The following is a 23531-nucleotide window of genomic DNA, read 5'->3' as shown; positions in this document are numbered from 1 at the left end:
TGGTAAAGTAGCTTCTGATGTGGTATTTATTTTGGGGGAGTTTATCTGTGGTGAAACATGATTTGAAATGAAAGTGATTATTTGTCATTGAAAGACCACAGCACAGCTGTGTGGAGTAACCACCACCTTTTCTAAAACTGTCCATTTAAATCATTAAATTTGAAGTTGAAGTGAAGTGATTGTCACATGTGATACACAGCCGCACAGCACACAGTGCACACAGTGAAATTTGTCCTCTGCATTTAACCCATCACCCTGAGTGAGCAGTGGGCAGCCATGACCGGCGCCCGGGGAGCAGTGTGTGGGGACGGTGCTTTGCTCAGTGGCACCTCAGTGGCACCTTGGCGGATCGGGATTCGAACCGGCAACCTTCTGATTACGGGGCTGCTTCCTTAACCGCTAGGCCACCACTGCCCATGGGACATCATGGAATGTCCCATTTGAAAAAGGGATTTTAAGTATTTTAATAATATTAATGGAGTAAATTAGATGCCTTTATAAAATGAGACATTGCTGTAAATATAGTTTTGATTGTTATGAACTGCATTAAGCTGCATGAATCAAACGGGCTGTAAAGAATTTGCTCATATAGTATACTACAGGTCTGAGCAATCATAACAGCAGTCATGCCTATACTTGTGCATGTCGCCAGTATATATGAAAACGATATTTTCAGTGTTTCTCGTCTGTTAGTTAATTCAACAGAAAACAATAAAGCTTTGACACAAGCTGGGCTAATGTCAGTTGGCCATTATTCATGCAGAAGAAAGTGATGGAAATGAAAATAAACTACAAATCCTATGAGAGAAACAGCAAGTCTGCAGTAAGGTCTTAGCAGCCACTGGGTGTGATTATTCACCTAAAATAAATCCACAAAAAAAAACAAAAAAACGACAGAATTACAGATTATGAAAGCAAAGAAAAGGGGAAGGGTGGGTGTTTGCTTCTCTGTGAACAAGCAGGGCTGTGAACTGAAAGAGGTTGATTGGTTAACGACGAGCGCCTTCGCTTTCATTACCCAACGAGCCCGCGGGGGGAATGGGGGGTTTCGTTTTCACTTAGCATTCTTCGGTTCAAAGCTCTGTAGTCACTTTTTCATTTCAGAATAAACTCAATTTCAGATAAAGGGCGAGGCACCAACAATGTGGACGTGATAGTGATTGAAATGTCACTCTGGAACCTCTGAAACCTCTGGAACCTCTGGAGTGAAAAAGTGTTTGTTTCCCTATCAAAATGAAGGAGCTGTTAAGTGTAAGAGAGACAGAGAGAGATTTTCCTTTTTATTTTTGCCCACTAATCACTAAGGGTGATGGGTTACATGCAGAAGACACATTTCGTTGTGTCACTTTAGTAATTGTATAGAATACAATTGAACACACAGATCATGCTTTTAATAGTTCATTATTGCTTGATTGTAAACAAAGCATACATTTTTGTCCACAGAACTGAATTAAGAGAAATAGTGAAAACGCTAGAGGGACAGAAACAGAGGGAAAAAGAGAATGTGGAAAAAGAGAGAAGAGCTGAAGCTGTAAAGCCCTGAGCTTGTGGAAAGAATCTCCACCACCACACCCCGAGGACATGACTAACCAGCTTTCCTGCGCAGTGGGAATATCTGATGGGGTCGGGAACACATTGCGGTGCTGATAAAAAAAATAAAAAAAAGGAATGTAAGCTGGGGCTATGGACTCATTGCATAAGTGTCAGAGTGCGTTGAAGGTTATGCAATATCAAATGCATTGCGCTTTCATAGGCGGTGACGCACTGGCCCAATGTCACATCCTTAATATCTATTCTGGAGGGAGTGATTATGAATTTTAGCTTATCAAAGTTCTCTTTAGAGGAGTGGCTACAGTCCAGAAAAATCACAAAAGCAATGAATAGTCAGGAAGATGGCAAGATCTAGTATAATTTTGATGCACAACTTGATCAATCTAAACAAAGACCATGGGGAGCAGAATTTTGCCTTAAATAGCCAACACACAACGGCCTGAATTCCTTGTCTAATGTGACCTGTGGCCTTAGGCATGACCACTGCAGTGTTACAAGTGTAGAGGTTAACATGGTCTTCAGATCAGCCCAAGGGGGAGTTTAAATGAATAAAAACATGCATTCAAGCTCTTTGAAGTTGCAGTATTAAACTTCTGCTGTGCCACTCGCAGTACCCCTGCTTTTACAGTAAGAATCAATGGTTAATGTATTCGATTTGTTGGGCCATTCTTGGCAACTGTAGAAAAAATGGCTCTTCAATGTAGTGTCCTCCACAGAACATGGCTTGCTCCTTGTGTAGCTTCTCAGCTTTTGACTGAGACTGGCAATGATTTGTACTGATTATGCACAAATGAAGACGTGAACACTGCATTTTGTTTCATCCACAGATGCGGGTGCTGTTAAAAGAGTCATCCTGCATTTCATACACCTTTACACTCTGACAAGAGACAGGGTTCAATGCCTCATGACTTTTCACATCAACAATTCACGATTCTTACAGGATTTCCAAGACCAGGCAGACCTTATATAAAATGTCGCAACAACAGCAAGTAAAGGCAAAATAAGATCCACAATTATCACAAAAATATCATTGTTCTTTATAAATATGTGCTGAGGAAGCATGAAACTGCACAAAACAGAATCTTGAACCCTATTACGTATACATGACAATGCTGAAGAAAAGCAATGACTATTTAGGCAAATGCCTGTCTGTCTGATTTTATAAGTGCATCTTCCATCTGGATGTTTTTGTTAAATGCTTCCTTTTTTTGCCTTATTTAAAAAAAACAATATTTTAGCACAGTTGATTGCAGCTTGCTATTCAGTGTTACTTTGATGCACTAAATGTAAATTGCATTCATTTCTTTCAGTTCTAATGGTCTTGATTTGTATCCTCGTCTCTGAACGAAACAAACAAAATGGAACTGAGTGCTGTGTTAGCAAGAAAAGCGACTTTGGTCGCTCTGCTGCAGCCATTTTGCAATTCCTTGCAATAGTTCCAATTAGACACAATTCTCGTAAAAGCTTATTAACCTTTATCAAGCCATGCATATAATTAGAATGTAACATGTGACCATCCATGTAACAATAAAAAGGCTCTGGGGCAAAAAAAAAAGTCTTTGAGGGAAAGTAGGATTAACAAGACAAATAAATAAGCAGCTGGATGAAAATTAAAGAGGACTGAGGGGTATTCATCAGTGGTTTGTGGCCTCAATCCACGTATTCATGAGCCTGTCCATAACATATATGTAAATCAAACATAATTTAAATGTTGATTTTGTTGTTGTTATATGTTAAAATGAAGATTTGGAATTTTTAAACAGCTTTTGATCTTGGTGTTGACTTTGGATCCTGATCTTGAGGTGGCCGGTATCTACAACTATACTGATGGAAGTGCTCTCAACATGCCCTCATCCTACGATCAACTCTCCAGATCCCTGGACATCTGAGCTGGGATTTTGTCTCAACCTTTCTTGACTGAGCGTCTCCATTTGTCCCTCTGTTGTCCGCACTCGTTGGACATTGTTTTCTGAGGCAGATGTATTGTGTAGGCATGGGCCTTGCCCTTCAAAGGTTGCAGCCTCCGCCTATTGATAAATGAGACAATCAAGTCAAATAATTAGCTGTTTGCATCCCCAACTTATACTGAGTAATGAGTCTTGGGATACGTTGATCTGTGAAAAATCCAAGGGGTGGATTCTTCACTGGCCGTGACTCATTTCTGGGCCAAAGGGAAGCTCCTGCGAATTCCTGAGAATCGGTGGTAGGTATTCTTGTTATTTCCTATCTAGGCTGTTCAATTTTGTAAACATATTGATTTGGACTCCCAACTGCTAAATCCGGAGTGTTCTCTACGTCCTCCTTCCTGCTAAATCATTTAAGCAAGAAGACAATGGTGTTGTCATAAAGATGTAGCCGCTGCCGTGAAAGCTTTCGTTCACATTTAAGCCTAAACCCTGACATGTGGCTGAAGAGTTACGAACCCTCGCGGGACAGAATGTACCGCGGCTCCTACGGTTATGAGTGACTACCTTCCCTGTGGCTCTGGAAATGACAGAGCAGGTGTGCTTGAGTGTCCTGCTGCTGTTCATGGACACTGCTGGAAAAAACTGAATACATTAATAGTGATAACGTACAGTTCCATGTTCTGAATCCTAATGTTTTTTTTTTTCAGTGACTGGGAAGAAACCGGGCATTAGGGTTCTAGGAGCAGAGACAGTGCACCTTCCTGAAAGCTGTGTCCATGCAGAGAGATTTTCTTCTGTCCCCTGAATCGTGTTTGGCCACTTAAATTGACCCATCATGCCTTCAGATGGCATACATGTACTTTCTGAATTAGGAGCACAGAAGTGATGCAATGTTGGTGTTGTAGGAAACCACCATAAAAATATCCAGCCATCAACCGAACATCATTGGTCAGTAACTGATGTAGTCTAACCATACAAAAATACTCATATACCAGACGCTAACATTGGTCCAGACACCTGACTCATGTAAGGCTACATTCACAGTCACTCAAGTCCAATTTTTTGCATTAATATGACACGTTTATTTTTCTTTGTGTTAGTATGAACAGTACAGAGTGCAATGAATCGGATCTTGCATCACTTCAAGATGTGGTCTACTGCAGTTCTGATTTTTCACATTGTTCATGTGACATTTACATCACTCTAGACAGACGTTTGTCACGATTCTGAACTGATGACAGAGGCGGTGCAGTCAATCAGCAGAAGGGCTGTGAAGTTTTCAATCTTGTAAGTATCTGGATCAACAATGGTGTACATGCAAAACAGTGTTTCATGCTCACCCTCATTAACATCTTAAAAAACATGCTGCTTTCATTTACATTTTACAGCATTTTTTATCGGGTGTCTTTCTCCAGAGCAACTTACAATCAGTAGTTACAGGGTTAAGTGTCTTGCTCAGGGACACAATGGTAGTAAGTGGTCTTCTGGTTCATAGGCGAGTTTCTTACCCACTAGGCCAACACACAAACTTATCTGCCATGCAGAAAAAAAAAATTGAATTTGAGAATATAGCGAACTCAGCAGTTAAGCAGAATTTGTTCAAACTGCTGCTATATGAAGATGAATCAGGATGCTTGGTTCTCGCCAGTTCAGGGTTCAGTACGACCGGCTAAAAGCTGTCCCCGAGTACAGTAGAAACATCAAATCAACGCTCTCCTGCCCTGCAAGTGCCAACAGCCAGTGTAATTGAAGAGGTGATGGTAAAAGCATTAGTAATAACCGCCAGCACCGCCGCTGACTGCTCTGTCAATCAAAGCCCATTACAGAGGCTGGGAGCCCGACAAAGCTTGCGCTGATCTGAGCTGTGGCATAATTTCATGAGAAATATTTTCCGTGAAAGACGAGGAATCTGCACAGTTCTTGACGAACTCGTCTCTCCCACACATTCCAGTAAATGCTCAAGAGCACCAATGCATTCAGGTTTTGCAAATGTAAAGCAACGTCACACAGCAATTCTCCCAGAACCTGTTTTAGTGTGTTCAGCTGCATTACCAGTCTATGTTCACTTGGCTCGGTTGTCTTCTCTCTTTATTGGACTGGGGAGACTGGAGAGGTCATACACTGGGTTCACCATTCGACCTATTTTCGCCTTCTGAACCGAACTGTTGTAATATGTTTCCAACAGCCTTTTTAAAAAGAAAGAGCTCATGAGGTTGACTGTCACCTTTCACACTCTGACATAAACCTGTTCTTCTGAATAAACTACAATCCCCCTTTCTCTCATTTTTCCTCCATACTTTTCTCCAATAAAAATTCTTTGCACTAATTTGTATAGGTACAAACCTATGTTTCGAGGAATTAGTGAAGCATAAAGGTGATCATTAAATTAAATGAAGATACAGGACCAAATCTTATACAAATTTATTTTGTTATATTCTAAATTAAAGTGATGCTCTACATTAATGCCTTACTCTTTCAATCCACTCCCTAAAGGTCCTCCAAGAATCACTTTTTAAACGAGACATGCCATTTTAAATGGCCTGACTAATTTATCACCATTGTTTAGAGTGGTGGAAGACAAAGCCCTACACAGTTGACAACACAAAAAAAAGCCCCTTCTCCCGTCATTCTGCATTCTTTAGCGCCCATCGCACTCTTGCAATACAATATGTTCCTATCGCAGCTTTTTTATGCAAATGAGACAGGCTCCTTTTTCCACCAATGTCACAGCTGTACATTTGGAAACAGGCTTTGTAATTGCCAGCAATTATCTTGGACCAGACTACTTCAAAACATTCTAGCAATTTTATTGAGTAGAAAAACAGGGGGGGGAGGGGACAGGGTACCTGGAAGATTTCTTCCATTTCGGGAAACAAACGAGGAATCTACAGCGAGGAGAACAAAGCAGTTCAGCCGTACGAACCGTGAGGCCATAATCACCTCAGCTTGGAAGGTCGGGGTTGCTGGACTGAGAGAGAGACTCACTGGGGCTCAGCTGACAGATGCCTGTCACCCACTGCTGGGGCCTAACTGCATGCTGCTGACAGACACCTTCAGCAGCTTTCACAAAACTCTGAAGCGCATGCTGTTTGAAACTTGTTTGAGACTTCGGAGGCTTACAGGAATTAGCAAGATATTGCAATACAATGCAAGACGATTGCAATCAACTTTGAATTAAAAGTTTTAGTAGGAATTGAGTCACAATGATCATATTAACATCTGCATCTAGACTCTTCTCCGACAGCTCAAGACCTTCCTCTTTAAAGAATATTTAGACTAAATTGTAATTTTCTTATTGTCGAACTTGTGTACAGAATCTACAACAGAGTGAATAAAATTGATGTATTCATAGTTGGGGGTCCTAGTGAACCAGAATTGATCTCTTCATCGATGGTAACTTGAAAGCACGTTGTAAGTTGCTCTGGATAAGGGCGTCAAATGCCGTAAATGTAAATGTAAATGTAATGTAAATGCTTGAAATTAGTATGTTTTGGATTTCGTCAATACTACTTCTGAATATTTTGATGAATGACGTCCACTTAGGGAGTCCAAAGAGACCAAATTCAGGATGAACAGAAAGTCTGTGATGTTGATCTATCACTGTCACGGGCAATGGCGATCGCCGTGGCAGGAAGGAAAACAGGAAGCATTCGCACAACTTTGTGGAGACTGGGATTATTACTTGGAACAAATGCATGCAATACAGGACAAGGCAAAAAAGCACAGACATTAACAATGTCCCGGCAAAGACTAAATAAATAATAATAATAATAATAATAATAATATATATATATATATATATATATATGTGTGTGTGTGTGTGTGTGTGTGTGCGTGTGGGGGGGGGTATTTCCCATATACAAGCAACATCAGGTGAGCGCAATTAGGAATTTCAGGCAGACAACATTGACACCACAAAACCAGTGTCAGCAAACCTGGACTTCCATATGGATCTGGAGAACCTGTCCGTATCACCTACAATTGGTCAAATATTTTATTCCACAGAACACAGGCGTGTCCCTTAATTTGCATTAAAAAATTCCCTCTCCTGGAGCGCGATCGATGCAGTGGAGGGAAAATAGTTCTATATGTTTGATTTAGAAAACCAGCAGGATTTACGCCCATTGATTTCTGGGATAAATGGGAGAAAAAGGTTACCCCACACAACAGTAGTGACGTAAACTTTTCCCTACGGCCACTCCCACAAGGATAGCCATCCAGCATTGCAGAAGGGATGTATAAATAAACATCCCTGACACTCCACAGATGGCCGGGCCTCCCAACCGAGGCCACTTCTGGTGGGGCGTGCAGAACCGGGCTCAGGTCCATCCTCCCCCGATACCACCCACGTGGGTCAGAGCGTATGTTTCTGATGGGGGGAGTTCACACAAATACCCCGAGGAATGGACTTTTGCTCCTGAACTCCATGTATAAATGCTGTTGTAGGCAGAAGAGACTGTGAGGGTGTGCGGTGTGCAGGACTCCCAGTTCAGATACCTCTGAGTTCGTGACAGGAGTCTGGCTGATGCCAGTGTTGACGGAGGTCCAGGACCGGGCAGTGAGGACACAGGCAAAGAGTGGGAACAAATCTCCCGCCCCAAGACGCCGGCTGTACTTCTCCACAGCCTTCATGTCGGCCTTTATCAGGCCCTGCCACAGGCGGCAGTAGTCCATCCTGAAGTCTGGGTTCAGCACCTGGGACAGCAGCAAAAAGGCAATGCAAACTGTTAAAATAAGGTCAACTTGCAATAGCCAGGGAAACATAAAAACAACTGCATGAAGTGTATTTCAAAGTTATTTGAGAGAAAAAATTAAGAGAAAAATTTTATATACAGTATATAAAATTTAGTAACATTTTTGTATTTTGGAGTTGAACGGTTCACCCTCGTCTTGCACAGCTCTCTGAGAATGAAAAATGCTGTTTGCTCTGGGCAGACAGGCAAATGTCGAAACAACACTTCCTCACAGCTGTAGAAAGTGCTAATGTTAAAGAAAAGAGCGTCAAATTCACCCCAGACAAACGCTTCATTTGCATGCGGCTCTGGGAAGGCACTTAGCAACTTTAACACTTAATTAACATGAAAACAACGCATGGCTAGAATGATGATTTGAAAAAAAAAAAAAAAAAAAGAAACTATATAACTACACAGAAATTAAAATTCTGTGAGGCAACAGTACAATCTGAAGTCATTACTCACAAATTGGTTCCATTATGGCCGGAACGAGGAGAATAGCTCTCAAACACTCTTCTACTTTTATAGCGCAGCTTCAGAAGTGCATATTTATCGCCAAATTATCTTTGTGAATGCATTTACAACTCTGCCTCCTCCTGTGGAGGTGTGGGGATGGATGGAGACGCGGCCGCATCGGGAAGCAGCACTGTGTAGCCACAGCCGGCTGTTTAATGAAATGCTTTTAGCATTTGCCGCTGAGGGTCAGAGCCATACATGCCAGCGTCCCCGCAGCATGTGGGTGAATAATGGCCTGTAATATGTGATGAATTTGCTTTTCCCGGGAAGGCCAGTGCGATGTCTTACCTGATACAGGCCGTGATCGAGTAACACAATTTCGGCCTTATTGCTTTTCGGGCACTTCCTCACCAAGACGTTGCCAGGGTGCGGGTCACAGTGCACAAAACCGTTCACAAATATCATCTCGCTGTACATCTTGCCAAGATTCCGCGAGATCTAGCAGGGAAAGAGGAGACAAACATAATTGCATTCTGTTTACTGTACACTCACACATACGCGCTGCATCAAACCAGGGAGCAGAGGAGTGGAAACCGCAGGGATGGTGGGGGGATTCTCTGGCTGGCTGGTACAGCATCTGATAACCAGCTTGCCAAAAAATACAAACTGGAAACAAACACAAAAGCACCAGACTTTGTGAAATAGACTTATATTTTGACTTATAATGTGTTGTGTAAATTTGATCACACCCACATATGCGGGAGGTCAGCGCAAGTGGAAAAAGACCCCTACAAATATCGTATTAGTTTACGAGGTGATTCTTGGGTTGGGAGATGGGTGTTGATCCTGGACTGCAAAATTAACACAGATGGAAGATGGACAAGAAAAGGTCAAAGCCATCAGGTAGTCAGTTTAGATAAAAAAGAGAATAGAAGAGAAGAAGAGGAGAAACGAGCAAAAGATAAAGGTAAGCAGATGTGTCGTTGGATTATTAGCCACTTGGCTATGACAGTAATGTGAGTGAACTTAAGTGAAAGTGAAGTGATTGCCGTTCTGAAACACTGCGGAACAGCACACGGTGCGCACAGCGAAATGTGTCCTCTGCAGTTTTCAGCAGTGGGCAGCCATGACAGGCGCCCGGGGAGCAGTGTGTGGGGACGGTGCTCAGTGGCACATTGGTGGCTCGGGATTCGAACCGGCAACCTTCTGATTCCTTAACCGCTAGGCCACCACTGCCCAGTAAACAGTAAACAGACAATAGACACTGATGTGGCTTATGGTTCTTTTTGACAGTGTTCATAATATAAACAGTAAGCATAATATAAATTTGCCATAATTGGAAGAGACGTATTGTTGATTTGTCTCCTATTCTCAGTGTATGATGAATTATAATGGCTGGACGACGGTATTCTGTTGAAGTCTTACTGTAATTACAGAGTAATGCATTTCTTCCAAACACAGATGTGATAGCCTATTCAATAAACTGCTTGTTATACAAATAATTGACAATATTTGATAAATTATATGTTTGTTTTAATTATGAAAATGATGCATGCATGTATCAGAGTTTTATACTGTATATCTATTTAGGGGCACTTGTGAAATATTTTGGAGCCGCTGCCACTGTCCACTTCCTCAGCCACATGTGTCTCCTCAAATGTTTGACCCAATTGCGGGCACTCCAGATGTGACTGTGTGGCTTGAGTGTGTGTTGCATAATATTCTTCAAAGACCGTTCCGCCACTACGAATGTTGTGTATTACGAATAACTTTGTACACTAATGTAAATGTATGCTCATAGAAATGCTTGGAGATGAACTCCGTATGAGGAGTTCTCCTCCTCGTCCCACCTCTCTCCTCCTCATTTGCATTTAAAGCTGCAGACGGTGAAACGGCACGTCCTGGGAAAATCTCATTGTAGGACTGGCTCAAAGTGGCTGTAATTCTGCACCAAGGCTGAATTTCAGAAAGAGACTTCAGAGACAGTATTAGGGGACCAACAAGACTGATATAAAAAGCAAAAAAAAAAAACATGAAAGGGGGCCTTTAAATATTGTAGCAAGTTTAAGGCTTATGAATTCATTGTGATTAATTGTGATGAATCACAGACAGCCCTAATTATAATTAATGACATTATGTTTCTCAGAAACTAGGAAATGAAATAAAACCCAGGTACCATTCAATCTACTGAGAGAAAAAAACATCTCATCTTTCTACTGACAACATTAAATTGGATGACAACATGAATGATCATTTGATGAAAAACACAATTTAACTGATACAGTGCATTTCAATATAATTTATCATTTCAATCTTATCAAATTTGTGACCCTGCATAAAACACGTCATTAACAATTTATTACCATAATTGGTCATTATACATAATTATGCACTGTAATGACACCTAAAAGGACACAATCCATTGTCCTACAGACAGTTTTAAAAACAACTATATATTCTCAAAACAACTTCTGTGGGTCAATGGAGGCCTAGTGGGTAAGGAAACAGGCCGTGCACATGAAGCTATTCTCGGAGTCCCTTGCAGTACGTGATGATGGTCATTCCCTAAATCTCCCAGTGCACAGACGCACATATTTATAAAAGCAGAGTGAACGGGGGCTGCTCATGAATCAGTGGGTGACATCACAGTTAATTCCCCCACAAATGGAGGCTATGAATCACAGGTAACTACCAAGCTCTGAGGCTGGAGAGCCTCTAAGAGGAGACTAAAGGTCAACAAGTCATTGTGCAAAATGTAACAATGTCTTCCCCCATTCAAATCATGCGGCAGCTTTCTGCTGCGATGTTTTAGGAAGAGCTCCGATTTACATTTGCAGCATTTATCAGGCAGCCTTATCCAAAGCGCCTGACAATCAGTAGTTACAGGCACCCCGGAGCAACTCAGTTAAGTGTCTTGCTCAGGGACACAATGGCAGTACTTGGGATTTGAACCTGGGTCCTCTGGTTCAGAGGCAAGTTGCTACTTGCAGGCTTAATCACGGGGTTGCACTAAGCTCTCACTGGCAGCTGGCTGTGATGCATGCTGGGACAGTCGATGGCGGCGAGATGTGGATGCAGCCTATGAGCCCCCTGCACAAGGCGAAATGAGACCGATCGACTGAGGCAGGCAGGTTACGCTGATAAGACATTATCTGTATGTGCTGGAGGAGGTTATGGATGACCAGGTCACCCTCCAGAACAATTCTATGTACTGTACATGTTTTTCCTGCAGACGCTAGAACTGACATGATTACAAAAACCACTGTATGCAAGTGTGGTAACTATGAGCATAATATTAAGATTTTTTTTTATTTAACAAAAAGCCTCAATGAATAAATACATAAAGTGTTATTTATGTTCATCTTGATGCTTGTTACTCACAAGTAAGTCCTAATTATGCAACTAATTAAAACTTGCTAAAAATAGTAATATATATAGGCTGTGATTAATATTTTGTATATTTATTGCATTTGCACTCCTGTAATTCGGTGCTTGTACAGACCTTCTGTGCTTGTACGGGGTGTTTTATTGCCTTGAAATATAAATAAATTGCCAGTTGAGTAGAGACGCACAGGCCACAGCTAATCTGCACGGGGGATTTAGTGTCGTTTTTGCTGATGACGAACTGGCAAGGGCATGGACAAAGATTTGAAATATTGGCCGGGGGGATTAATAAATAATGCAGATCACACCCGCTGCCGCTGACTCTCCGAGCCTGCATGCTTCCCGTGTGTACGTAACCACACTCGGCCTGGCCAACTTGCAGGCAAGAGTCAGCCGCTACAGCAAATATTTGTAATTGACTGAAAGGCCGTGTCAATGAAGTGCAGCCTTTGTTTAAAGATCAGCGGCCGGGGGCGGAGCTTCCTCCCTCGGAGTCTTCCGCCCCTCCTCACACATGGACATCCAACCTAGTCCCCACCAGCATTGGCCAGGTGACAGGAAAAGTGTCTGCACAAGCTGACTGAATACAAACGAGGGACATCCCTATCAGCAGCCAGCACGCTTGGACACGCCACTCCCGACACGGCAAACACACACAGCGGGCTGGGAAGTGCGTTGGGTGGGTGGGGGGGACTAGCTGTGGGATGAGGGACACACCTTAGCCAGGGTGACTCAGCTGTGAAGTCTGAAACACTAGTCTGAAACACCTGCCTTCTGGCAACTAATGCACCGTGTGCTTATAATTTAATAAAAATACAATAAAGACAAAAAAAAAAAAAAAAAACAGAAAAGGTCAGTGTACCTGTCACTACACCAACAATGGGGAGGACCCAGGCGCAGGTGCTATAAAAAACTAACATGAAGGAATCTACTTTGGGAAAGGGGACGTGGGGTCGGACACGCTCCACACACGACCCGTGGCTGCATCAACTCGCAGTCTTTTAGAGGAAGGGTAAAGCCCAGGATGACAATTGTTACAATACATTTGCAATATAATCAAGCCACGTGTAAATTTGTAGTGGTGCCTCAATCAAATTTTTTCCTGGTCTAATCCATCCCGATATTCCATGTGCATAGGTAGCAGCTAGGCTAGGTCTTATTTAACGATGCTCAGGCGCTGTGGCCTTTGAAAGAAGGGAGCAGCCCCTGAATAGAGAGCCTGTTCTGTTTGCGTTGCTTGGCTTGATGCTAGTACCCACTTCCCGTATTATTTTGTGCCGGTGTCCTTTTCGTTCCGTCACACTTGCGTTCCTTTGACTCATGCAGCATGACAAACGGGCATTTCTCCCTCTGTGCAAGTAGTCGAGCAGCACAACTTGTTCTACTACTCCGGCTGACAACCTGTACAGTACAGCGGGAGCGGGAGTGTAGAAGAGTCCACTATTTATAGCCCAGAGAGACAGAAGGAAGGCCAGGAAGCAGACACTGTATTTATTTCTTTTATTTGTTTCTTTCGTTCTCCCTCCCTCCAGCCTCTGCTGCAAGTGTTCAGCGTCTCAAGCTATACCTGCCAGTAGAAATCTTTTCATTCTGAACGGGACGAGGGGCTCTGGGAATAGGGTTACCTTGGATGTGGAATGCGAAAACATCGGACTAAACTGCCCTTAGCATTAAAAATGCACACAAACAGCTACTGCTGGGGCCAGACCGTGAGGATATCCTATTTGTTAATCCTATTTCTTATAAATTCAGTCACAAGGCTGTCTTGTGATGTTTTTGAGTGTTTTTTTTTTTCTTATTTTTTTCGTGTGTTACCCACTAGGTAGTAGTAGCCTAGTGGGTAACACACTCGCCTATGAACCAGAAGACCTGGGTTCAAATCCCACTTACTACCATTGTGTCCCTGAGCAAGACACTTAACCCTAAATTGCTCCCTGTAATACTGATTGTAAATCGCTCTGGATAAGGGCGTCTGATAAATGCTGTAAATGTAAAAAAAATGTGCCAGACACAGATTGCTGATGTTGAAGGTTTCATTTCAATGCAATTTTTACAACTTGCATTATTTCAGAATGTGTGACGTTTCACAACCTTATATTAACTGTAGTAATCATACTGAATTTTACAAAACTATCATATTTAAGACAGTCTCTTAAGATACTGTGATATTGCACCAGGACCAGAATGGTTTGAAGTTATTTATTCTAACAAAGGAATATTTCAACCGCATGATTTTCGTACTTTCATAGAAGTTTTGCATATTATCTGGGAATAATGTTAGCCTGACAACAACAACTATTATGTCATGATGTCACCTGCCACACAAATGCTTGAAAAGTACTGGATTTTCAGCCCTGGAAGTGAAGCCACTGCACCATTTCCTAGTTTATTATAGTCATCATGAAACTTTAAAACCAAACCAAGGTTCCCGCAAGCCAGGTTTTGCCAATGAAAAGGTACCTTCGGATAGCGGAATAGTCAATCATTAATAATGACGCAGAATCAGAGCAAACATGCTAAACATCGGGTAATGGCAGCAAACCTGCCATAATTTACACCAGCAGCTAGAAAGCCTCCTGTTGTAGATACCGGGAGTGATTATCTATGACCTTTAAAAGGAAATTCCATGTGATGGAAGGTCTCTGTGTGATTTTCTGTGTACTTGTGAATTCCACAGCCCTGAGCTGTAAAAAAAACCTCAAAAGAGAACGAGCACAATGCCCTGGATGTGAAATATGTCAAATTCAGTGTTTGCCTGAAAAGTGCCATTAAAACCCTTGAAACACTGTAGGGGAAATGTGAAACTATACCGGCACTACACTTAACCATTATTTACTCCGGCTAAGAGTGCACTTCGAAAAAGCTAGTCTGGCACCATCTGTCGCACTCATGTTTTTAGGAGCAATAACAATCGTTACACTTGATTATTTACTGAGACAATATAAAATGACTCTCCAATATATATATATATATATTCTGAGCCATTTTTTTACCTTCCGGGTACATTCTGCTTGAATCTAGTTGCAGTCTGCTGATCAATATTGAGAAAGACAAAAGAGAGCAGAAGGAAAGAAAAAAAAAAAAAAGCTTTTTACCCAGAACCACCGGTAAATCTAATTAGATGCTTTTAGATGCTGGCACGTGTGGGCCTGAACTGGCAGATCTGCAGGGAGATAAGTGAGTCCCGGTCACCAGACCTTCCTCGGCTCCTCTTTCACTGCCCCCGCAGCCACCGATTTCAACAAAAGCTTTTAATTACCCGATGCCGCTATTTCATTGTCCCAAAGAAGCTGGAGTCTCCGGACCTCTGCTTCCTGCAGTAGGAACAAAGGGATGCTTCTGAATAGGGCTGAAGGGTAATGGTTGGTATATTGCGAGAGGCAGTGGGCATCGCGTGGGTTAATCCTGGAAGGGAAACCATTTTTTTTTTTTTTTTTTGACCGGCAACTAATGGCTCGAGATTTAATTCAGGTGGTGAGAGGGTAGTGTTTGTTTCAATCTGCTGGCATGTCGTCCACTTTCAGACAAGCTGTCTTTCCCAATATCTCGCCTCCGCTCCGCTTGTCAGCACTGATTTCCTGTTTTTGGGTGGGTGGGGGGCTTCAGTTTGACCTATATACTGAAGGCTGCAACACATGAGCTTCATCACAAAACCTCACTGGTGTTTTAGCAGCACGGCTTTATGATTTATTTATCCTAAAAACTGGAATGATAATGTTCATTGTAGATCTAGCTGCTCTAGCAGAAAATTCCATATTTATTGATTGTATGTAAATCCAAGCATACACCTTGCACCCTCTTCTACTGGAGAGTGGAGTAATCTGACTGCAGATGCAGTCTGATGACATCACCTCATGTGACATGACACAGAAATAAGCAACAGTCAACAGACACTATGGCTGCTGTATTACGATAGACATACATATGTAATGATCAGAGGTGGGTAGAGTAGTCGTTACTCCAAAATAATAATACTCAAGTAAAAAGTAGTCATCCAAAAAAAGTAAGAGTACAAAAGTATTTTTGAGATAGTACTGAGTACCTGATAGTCCTGAGTACCTGTAGGATTGTAATATCTCATTTATTTTCTTTAGAAACAATGTATTCAGACAAAAAATATAAATGTGTTAATTCTGGTATGTCCTAATAATAACAATAATATTAATAAATATTAATGGACTTAATTGAGGTGTCTGAGGTGCTACTGAGCAAAGCACCGTCCCCACACACTGCTCCCAGGGCGTCTGTCATGGCTGCCCACTGCTCACCAAGGGTGATGGGTTAAATGCAGAGGACACATTTCACTGTGTGCACCGTGTGCTGCTGTGTATCACAATGACAATCACTTCACATTATTCAAATGTAACTCATTACTACCCACCTCTGGGAATGATCAAAAACATTTACATTTGCAGCATTTGGCAGACGCTTTAAAATATCCCTCAAACCACATAGGGGGCAGGACAGAGAAGAGTCTAGAGGAAAGATTTCCAAGACACTAAACTTCCTAGAAATTGTGTTACCAGTCGGGCACTGCTCGGGATATGAGATGATTGACATTGGGCTATGCGATTTAGGTCATACAGCACAGTCCTGCCTGTTACTACTTCCATCTTCCATCTCTCCAGGACATTTACAACAAGAAATGTAGGACCAGGGCCATCAAGGTTACGTAAGGTTAAGGACAAATCTCACCCAAACAACAGCTTGTTCAAACATCTAAAATCAGGCAAAAGACTCGGAAGCATCATGGCCATGACTGAGGGACTCAGGAGGCGTTTTTATCCATAGGCCATAAGGATGCACAAATCACACCTTGCACACAACAGTCAACATTTTTGTTGCTGTCATCACAACCCTGCAATCTGTTACTGCAACACTGGTCATTGCAATCTATGCACAACACACTTTAGCAGTATCCATAGCCACCGCCCAGTAATGTCTTTGTCTGACGTTCCCTGCAAACTAAAGCCAATATTTGCTTGCATTTAAAAAAAAAAAAAAAAGAGAAGTGATTGTCACATGTGATACACAGCAGCACATGGTGCACACAGTGAAATTTGTCCTCTGCATTTATCCCATCACCCTGAGTGAGCAGTGGGCGGCCATGACCGGCGCCCGGGGAGCAGTGTGTGGGGACGGTGCGTTGCTCAGTGGCACCTCAGTGGCACCTTGGCGGGTCGGGATTCGAACCGGCAACCTTCTGATTATGGGGCCGCTTCCTTAACCGCTAGGCCACCACTGCCCCAGTGGTAGCAGTATCCATAGCCAGCCCAGTAATGTCTTTGTCTGATGTTCCCTGCAAACTAAAGCCAATATTTGCTTGCATTTTAGCTGCCTTATTTTTTTACAAGCCTATAACTAGGCACAGCCAAACAGTTTCTGCACAGTACACCTGTTCCCCAAACAGAAGTGTAACCAAACAAGCAAACATTTTCCACTTTACGCTATTTCTAATATCAAGCTGACCATATGTCGACAAACATCCACAACTGCTGAAAACTGTAAAAATATGTCTATGCCTGTTCCGAGGCTTAAGATCAGCAGTGAAGAGAGTGGCGGAATCACTGACATTCTCGGTGGGGCTTTGGTAAGAATTTGGTTAAAAAAAAAAAAAACAAAAAAAAAACAGCATTACAAGCTGTTAATGTGGAACACAACACAGTAAGGGCACCAGTATTATCCTGCATATTATTAATCACCTCACAGGCCTGTTAAATGGAGATGTGGACGGCAAACAAATTGCCTCAAAGGCTAGGCGCTTCTACTAATGGCAACCCATTATGTGTTTTCCATTTATCATCGCGTGTGGCGGTGGAAGATCAGGCACATGTGAAATACCAGCGGGTAGCACATATGGATACATATGGAATGCTTACGGGCTTCATATTGTCACACAGCGGGTTTCAACCCTCTGTAACTAAAACCAGATGAGTCAAGGTGCACCAAATTAGAGTTGGTTATCAATTGTGAGCAATGTTTCTGCCAGGATCCAAAAGGGGCTACTCCAGATCGTGGCTTTTCGTGCTGGTCCAGTGTTATGATTCCGGATTGTTTTCACCTGTGTCTGCCTGTATAAAGCTGCCCTGTTTGTTTCTGTTCGCCATTGATTCGCCATTGTCTTGTGCTCCATGTAATAAACCCCTGTCTTGTGATGCCTTGCGTATGCGTCCTCATTCCTTGGCATGTACGGCCACCGTGACAGATTAAAACATTACATGAGGCAACTATGACATTACTTGAGGCCAACATTAATATCATTAACAACATTAAAATCAGAAAGCCAAACATTTTATTAACCAAAAATGAACTTAAGAGCACTGGTGCAATAGTTTGTAACAAACATGAAATAAATAAATACAAACCCTAAATATTGCTCTACTAATAGCTCAACATCTTTCACAGTAAGCGCACACACTTGCACACACACATGAAGGAAACATGAAGCCACTTGCCACAAACAAGGCACTCACAAAATAAAATGATGTGCAACAGCAGCAGCACAATAGAACAGATTGCCTTTTCACTGGGTAGAGTATTAAAAAAAAAACAGTATAAAAACTAAATGTAAGACTTCTATAATAGGTTTAAAATGCAATAAGGAAAATAGGGCAGGTCACCAATGGCTTTAATAAAGTGGTGAATAAAGTGTATTTTGCGCCATGGCCTGTTTCAGAATGGAAATTTCAGAACAGAGCATTTCAGAATGGAACATACCAAGTGGTAGATCAGAAAATTTTCAATACCATGGAAACTGAGAAAAGTTCCAGAGCTAATAACCCCCCGCTAAACTACTGAGGTACTAGATATTATTACGTAATGCGGTAGAACTTTTTTATTTGGTTGATATTTACGTTTCATTCAATGATTTGACGCACCGTGTTGACTTTTTTTCACTAGCATTATTTATCTGTGAAAACAACGAGCAGAGGTGCTTTGTTGGGTCACCTTGGGAACTCAATCTCTGGATGCAGAATTCAGAGTGACGTGCCATTCCCCACCAACAGCACAGCTACGTGCAATTAGTACAAAAAAGAAAAAGGTAAAAAAAAACTTCAGTCACAAATCATATTTCCCTCCACCTCGTTTTGAACTAGGTGAACGTGTTTAATGCACAAGCCGCAATCGACTCCATTAAGCCTCTCAGTCTCTCTTGTCACTTGGGTAGCAATGATTGCATTTTCATTAGGCCTCAAGCCACCCCCGACTCCCTAAGTAACAGCAATCAGTCACTGTCAGGGGCAATGGCGTACAGGGAAAGCACTGGGAGAGTGTTTGTTCCTAATGAGCCTCGCCATAGGACACTAAGATGATAGCAGTTCATAGAAATGAATCATTCCCCTGGTCCTAGACTCGAGGCCCGCCTGGCCAGTCAGAATGTCCGAACCATGCCATCATTCCAACTGTAAGTGTGCAGGCCTCTTTCAAATCAGCCTCAACCACTTAATAATGTCATGCACTCCCATGAGTTCATTTTCATGAGCATCCTTCTTAGTCTCATGATAGTCTGAGCCATTTCAGGTACTTTCTGGTTGAGACTGATCTATCTACACAAAACTTCTCACAGCAGACGAGCCAGTGACGGTATGTTTAAAGCGCAAATATATCAGGCTGTCAGGAAATGACACACAATGTTGTGAACTTAATACATAAGGAAGATAGGAGGCTTAATGCACGAGGAAGATATGCGGACCAATTTCACTGTGAAAGGAGATGATCCGAGCGGAAGATTAATCAAGTAAGACACAGTCAAATCTACATCTTGGAGCATTTTATGTAGAGCATACAATTTCCTTTCATCAGTATATGTGAATCCAGCCTCAGTATCTCATCAAGATGGAGCAAAAAACGTTTTTGTGTGAAGCTTCGAACTCTTATGGGAAGTGAGAATAAGCCTAATTTCAGCTAATCATGCCGATAATGTGTCCTTATGAGGGGCCAATCATTTTTAGCAGGCCTGGAAATGCAGCTCTCAGAGGGGGCTAAACTCCTTAAGAAGCATAATAATTGAGCTTTATCCTTTTCAATAAACGTGCAGCACAATGACCTGCTCTTCACAGTTTTGGGTGCCACTCCAGTACAGGCTCCGCTCTGGGTGACAGCTGTGCCACTAACATCATCATTACGTACTTCATAATAATCACATAAATAACAACACCATGCTGACAAAGAGTGCCAGATGGACAAAAGAGGCAAAAGTAGTGGGGAGCACAGAAGACACGGCATGACATCAATGGATCAAAAGCCCTGCTGTTTTTTTTTTCATTTTTTCCTGTCTCAGAAATATTAAAGCAGTTTTGAGAAAAAGGCTTTGGACACTTAAACTGACTTAAACAATTCACACAGTGCTCTTGAATGTAACTACAGGCTATAAAACCCACCTATGGAACATACATTCCAATAGTCACCTTGACCTTGTGTTGTAATTTCTATGTGGTTTATAGGCAGCTATTTCTGGAATACCCCAATCTCACTGGAGCTTCTGACACCATTTTCCACTTCCCATGTGTATATACACAGCACTAGGATATCACCGGCACAACATATCTTCAATTATGGATATCTGATGTGCATCAGGGATCAGTACCCAGCCCTATATTTTCCATTGTGTGTATTGCAATAGAATCGAAATTTTATCTACTTGCAAAAGTTGTGAGGTTCTGTGAAATATATTGCAAAAACATTTGTAACAATGCCACTTTAATCATCTGATGTTTCAATGAATCATTATTAAACTGACCCATAATTAGAATACAGTGTAGAAAATCAATGAATCAATTTATTTATAAATAGTGTTGGGGAGTAACGTGATACGTAATTTCATTACAAAAAATATTCTAATCTGATACAGTTTACAGGAGAAAACAATGTTATTAAATTACATACAAAACCTTGCCAATATGTCAAATAATAGCATAGGCAATAATCATGGGAGTAGTATTTGTGCCAGTCAATAAGTGTGTTTGGGATTTGAGCCCCCAACCTTCCGGCTTCCTTACCTAGGCCACCACTGCCCTAGAACATTCAAACATAGTTTTCAAAGGAAATTAAATGTAATTTGTTATGTAATTACTTGTATATGGTATAGTAATTAAAACAGTTACACAACTGTTACGTTTTAAAGAGGGTAACTTGTAATTGCATTTCTAAAGTAACATTCCCAACACTGTTTAAAAGGCACAATTAAAAGACAACATACTGTCATGCCAATGTGCTGTACAGAAACAGCAAGCATTTGTACATATGTACTTATGTACTATTGTGCATATATTAAAATATATGCAATTCAATGCAAAATTTGTATGCACCTGTTGTTGATTGTATTTAAGTAATACAATTACCATGTCTATTCCTCGCCAAGTCATTGCATGGTTGCCTGATTGTTGATGTATGTGGTTCAGTATGATGTGCAAATGGGTCCCATTTCCTGTTTCTCGTTCCTGCCCTATGACAGAACGTTTTATAAGGAGGGGCTTATGGCCAAAAATGCAAAGGCATCATCATCCCTAATTTTTTAATTGGACTCTGGCAGTACTAACAATTGCTTCTCAGTGTGTGCGGTTCCAGCAACTCATCCAGGTACTGGCACTATTCAAGGACTTAAAGACAAAAACTGGGATTTTTAAAAATGATCTAGAAATTCTAGAAAACAATAAAAATATACAAGGAAGCTCCTAATCCCTATGAGAAGCCAGAACCACAAAGACATTTAGACAAGAAGTGAACTAAATTTGGGTTCCAGCAATCACTACATATCTCTCCTATGTAAATTCCTCTTCCTTTTACTCCTCTCCATCGACCTTATTATCATTCCACTGTCTCACCTCTTCAACATGGATGGCTGGGCTTTCAGCGGTTATGACACTCAGCTTAGAAAGTCACTGTCACCTCATATCAGTCTTTCGAACACCTCTATGTTCAAAACCCGAACCTCGGCCCTTCAGAGTAGCTCAAATGCATTAGACAGCTTTACCCATTGCTAATCTGCCCAATCAGACTTTTTAATGTCTCTGCACTCAATGCATATCTGCCCTCTGTCCATTTTGTACACTTCAAATTTCCTACACATCAAGAAATGTGTCCTTGAATTACAGATAAAAGTCATTCCGTTTGTTTATCTATTTAACTGAGTGATGCTCAGCATCAGCAATCACTGAAGGAGGAAACAAGGACATCTAAGGAGGGGGGGCGATGAGTTCTGAGATGGATTGTAAAGAAAGGGAAAAAAAAAAAGTCTGAAGACATCAGGACTTAATCGCCCATCACAGTCACTTTTCTCCAGCAGAGTGAGCTCAAGCTCCTCTGCCAGGCCACAAAGGCAGCACTTGAAAAGGCTAATCAAGGCAATGGGAGTTTTCACACAAGGACAGAAAAGATGGGAAGGAGGCAGAGGGCTTGTCTGGACACTCTGACATATGTTTATGTGTGTGGGTGAGAGTGTGTGTGTGTGCTCAGGTAAGGCCTGAGCACACAGGCTAAGGAACTGAGATGCCTCACTTCTTCCAGGCTAGGATGGGATGGAGTGTCCTTTCACACAGCATCATTCCATCTTTGTTCATGCTGCACTTTTCGGTGTGGAGGATGAAGAATGTGGATTATGCGCACAAATATTACAGAAATTACATCTTGTGTCTGCCTTTTTTTAGTCATGGAGTTACATCGTTGGCTTCTGCGGGGCGTTAAAGGAGGCATTAAGGCTTTATTGGGAATACACGTGTCCATGTGAGGTGTTTCAGCAAAGCTGTGGAGGCTGAAGCCCCCAAAGGTACAGAGTGCTGCTTCTTCAAGAAACAGTCAACACCACCAGCGCCCTTTTCAACTGTATAATAAGCATATTAATACAGTCCGTGTCTCGCTTTTAAGACTAAGCCCTGCAATCAGAAATACGCAGATAGGAGAATGATTTAAAAATTCACGAAATTCCGAGCAACACGTGTCCTGTTTTTCAGTGATCAGTGGAAAACATGGGCCAGATAGTAGGGCTGATAAAAGCCCATTTCTGCTGTCATCAATCTTCTGATTATAGAAAGTATAGCAAATGATAGCTAGTGTATATTCTGCAATGGAACAGTGAGTTATTTTCACAAGGGGTGATGAGAGAGAGAGAGGACGAGAAGAAAAATCAATCACGAGTGACAGATTATGGCGAGAGGAGGTACCAAGGGATGGGCTAGCACTCTCCCTTTCTTTCTTCCTCTCGCTCTGACCTCTTTCAGGTGGCTGTCTTTAAAGTATGTCCATCACTACTCTGCTCTGCACCGGCCTGGGTTCTTCAGGATAAGCCATGTAAGATCCAGAACAGACCAACTCTCCTGGCCAACCGGCAGAGACCTTTGAAATAGAAATTTGCTGGGTTTGCTTTGCAGGCCGCTCTACCTCGCCCTTTTCCGAGCATGGAGGATTATAACAATGTATGTTGCAGCAGGAAATGAGAAAGCAATGTTTAAGCAATCACCATGGTTATTCACCAGCATTTGTGATTCATTAGTTAATTCATTCA

The 23531-nt window shown here is 41.9% G+C and overlaps 1 protein-coding gene across 3 annotated transcripts in view; it reads right to left on the bottom strand.

The window, feature by feature from the left end:
• adck1 (aarF domain containing kinase 1) overlaps window positions 1–23531 on the bottom strand; it is a 101942-nt gene that overhangs the window by 10976 nt on the left and 67435 nt on the right. For 2 of the 3 annotated variants that reach the window (XM_028999085.1, XM_028999100.1), the window contains 2 exons: window positions 8996–9145; window positions 7956–8153 (listed from right to left, as the gene is read on the bottom strand). In XM_028999085.1, coding sequence (XP_028854918.1) covers window positions 7956–8153; window positions 8996–9145 — 348 coding nt within the window. Of the gene's footprint in view, window positions 1–1590; window positions 1644–7955; window positions 8154–8995; window positions 9146–23531 lie in introns of all 3 variants that reach the window. The other variant, XM_028999093.1, reaches the window with a different exon arrangement.

Source organism: Denticeps clupeoides, chromosome 1 (assembly GCF_900700375.1).
Source record: "Denticeps clupeoides chromosome 1, fDenClu1.1, whole genome shotgun sequence".
NCBI classification, from domain to species: Eukaryota; Metazoa; Chordata; class Actinopteri; order Clupeiformes; family Denticipitidae; genus Denticeps; species Denticeps clupeoides.
Note: the sequence above shows the minus strand (reverse complement) of the source record. Positions and strands in the feature narration are given on the sequence as shown.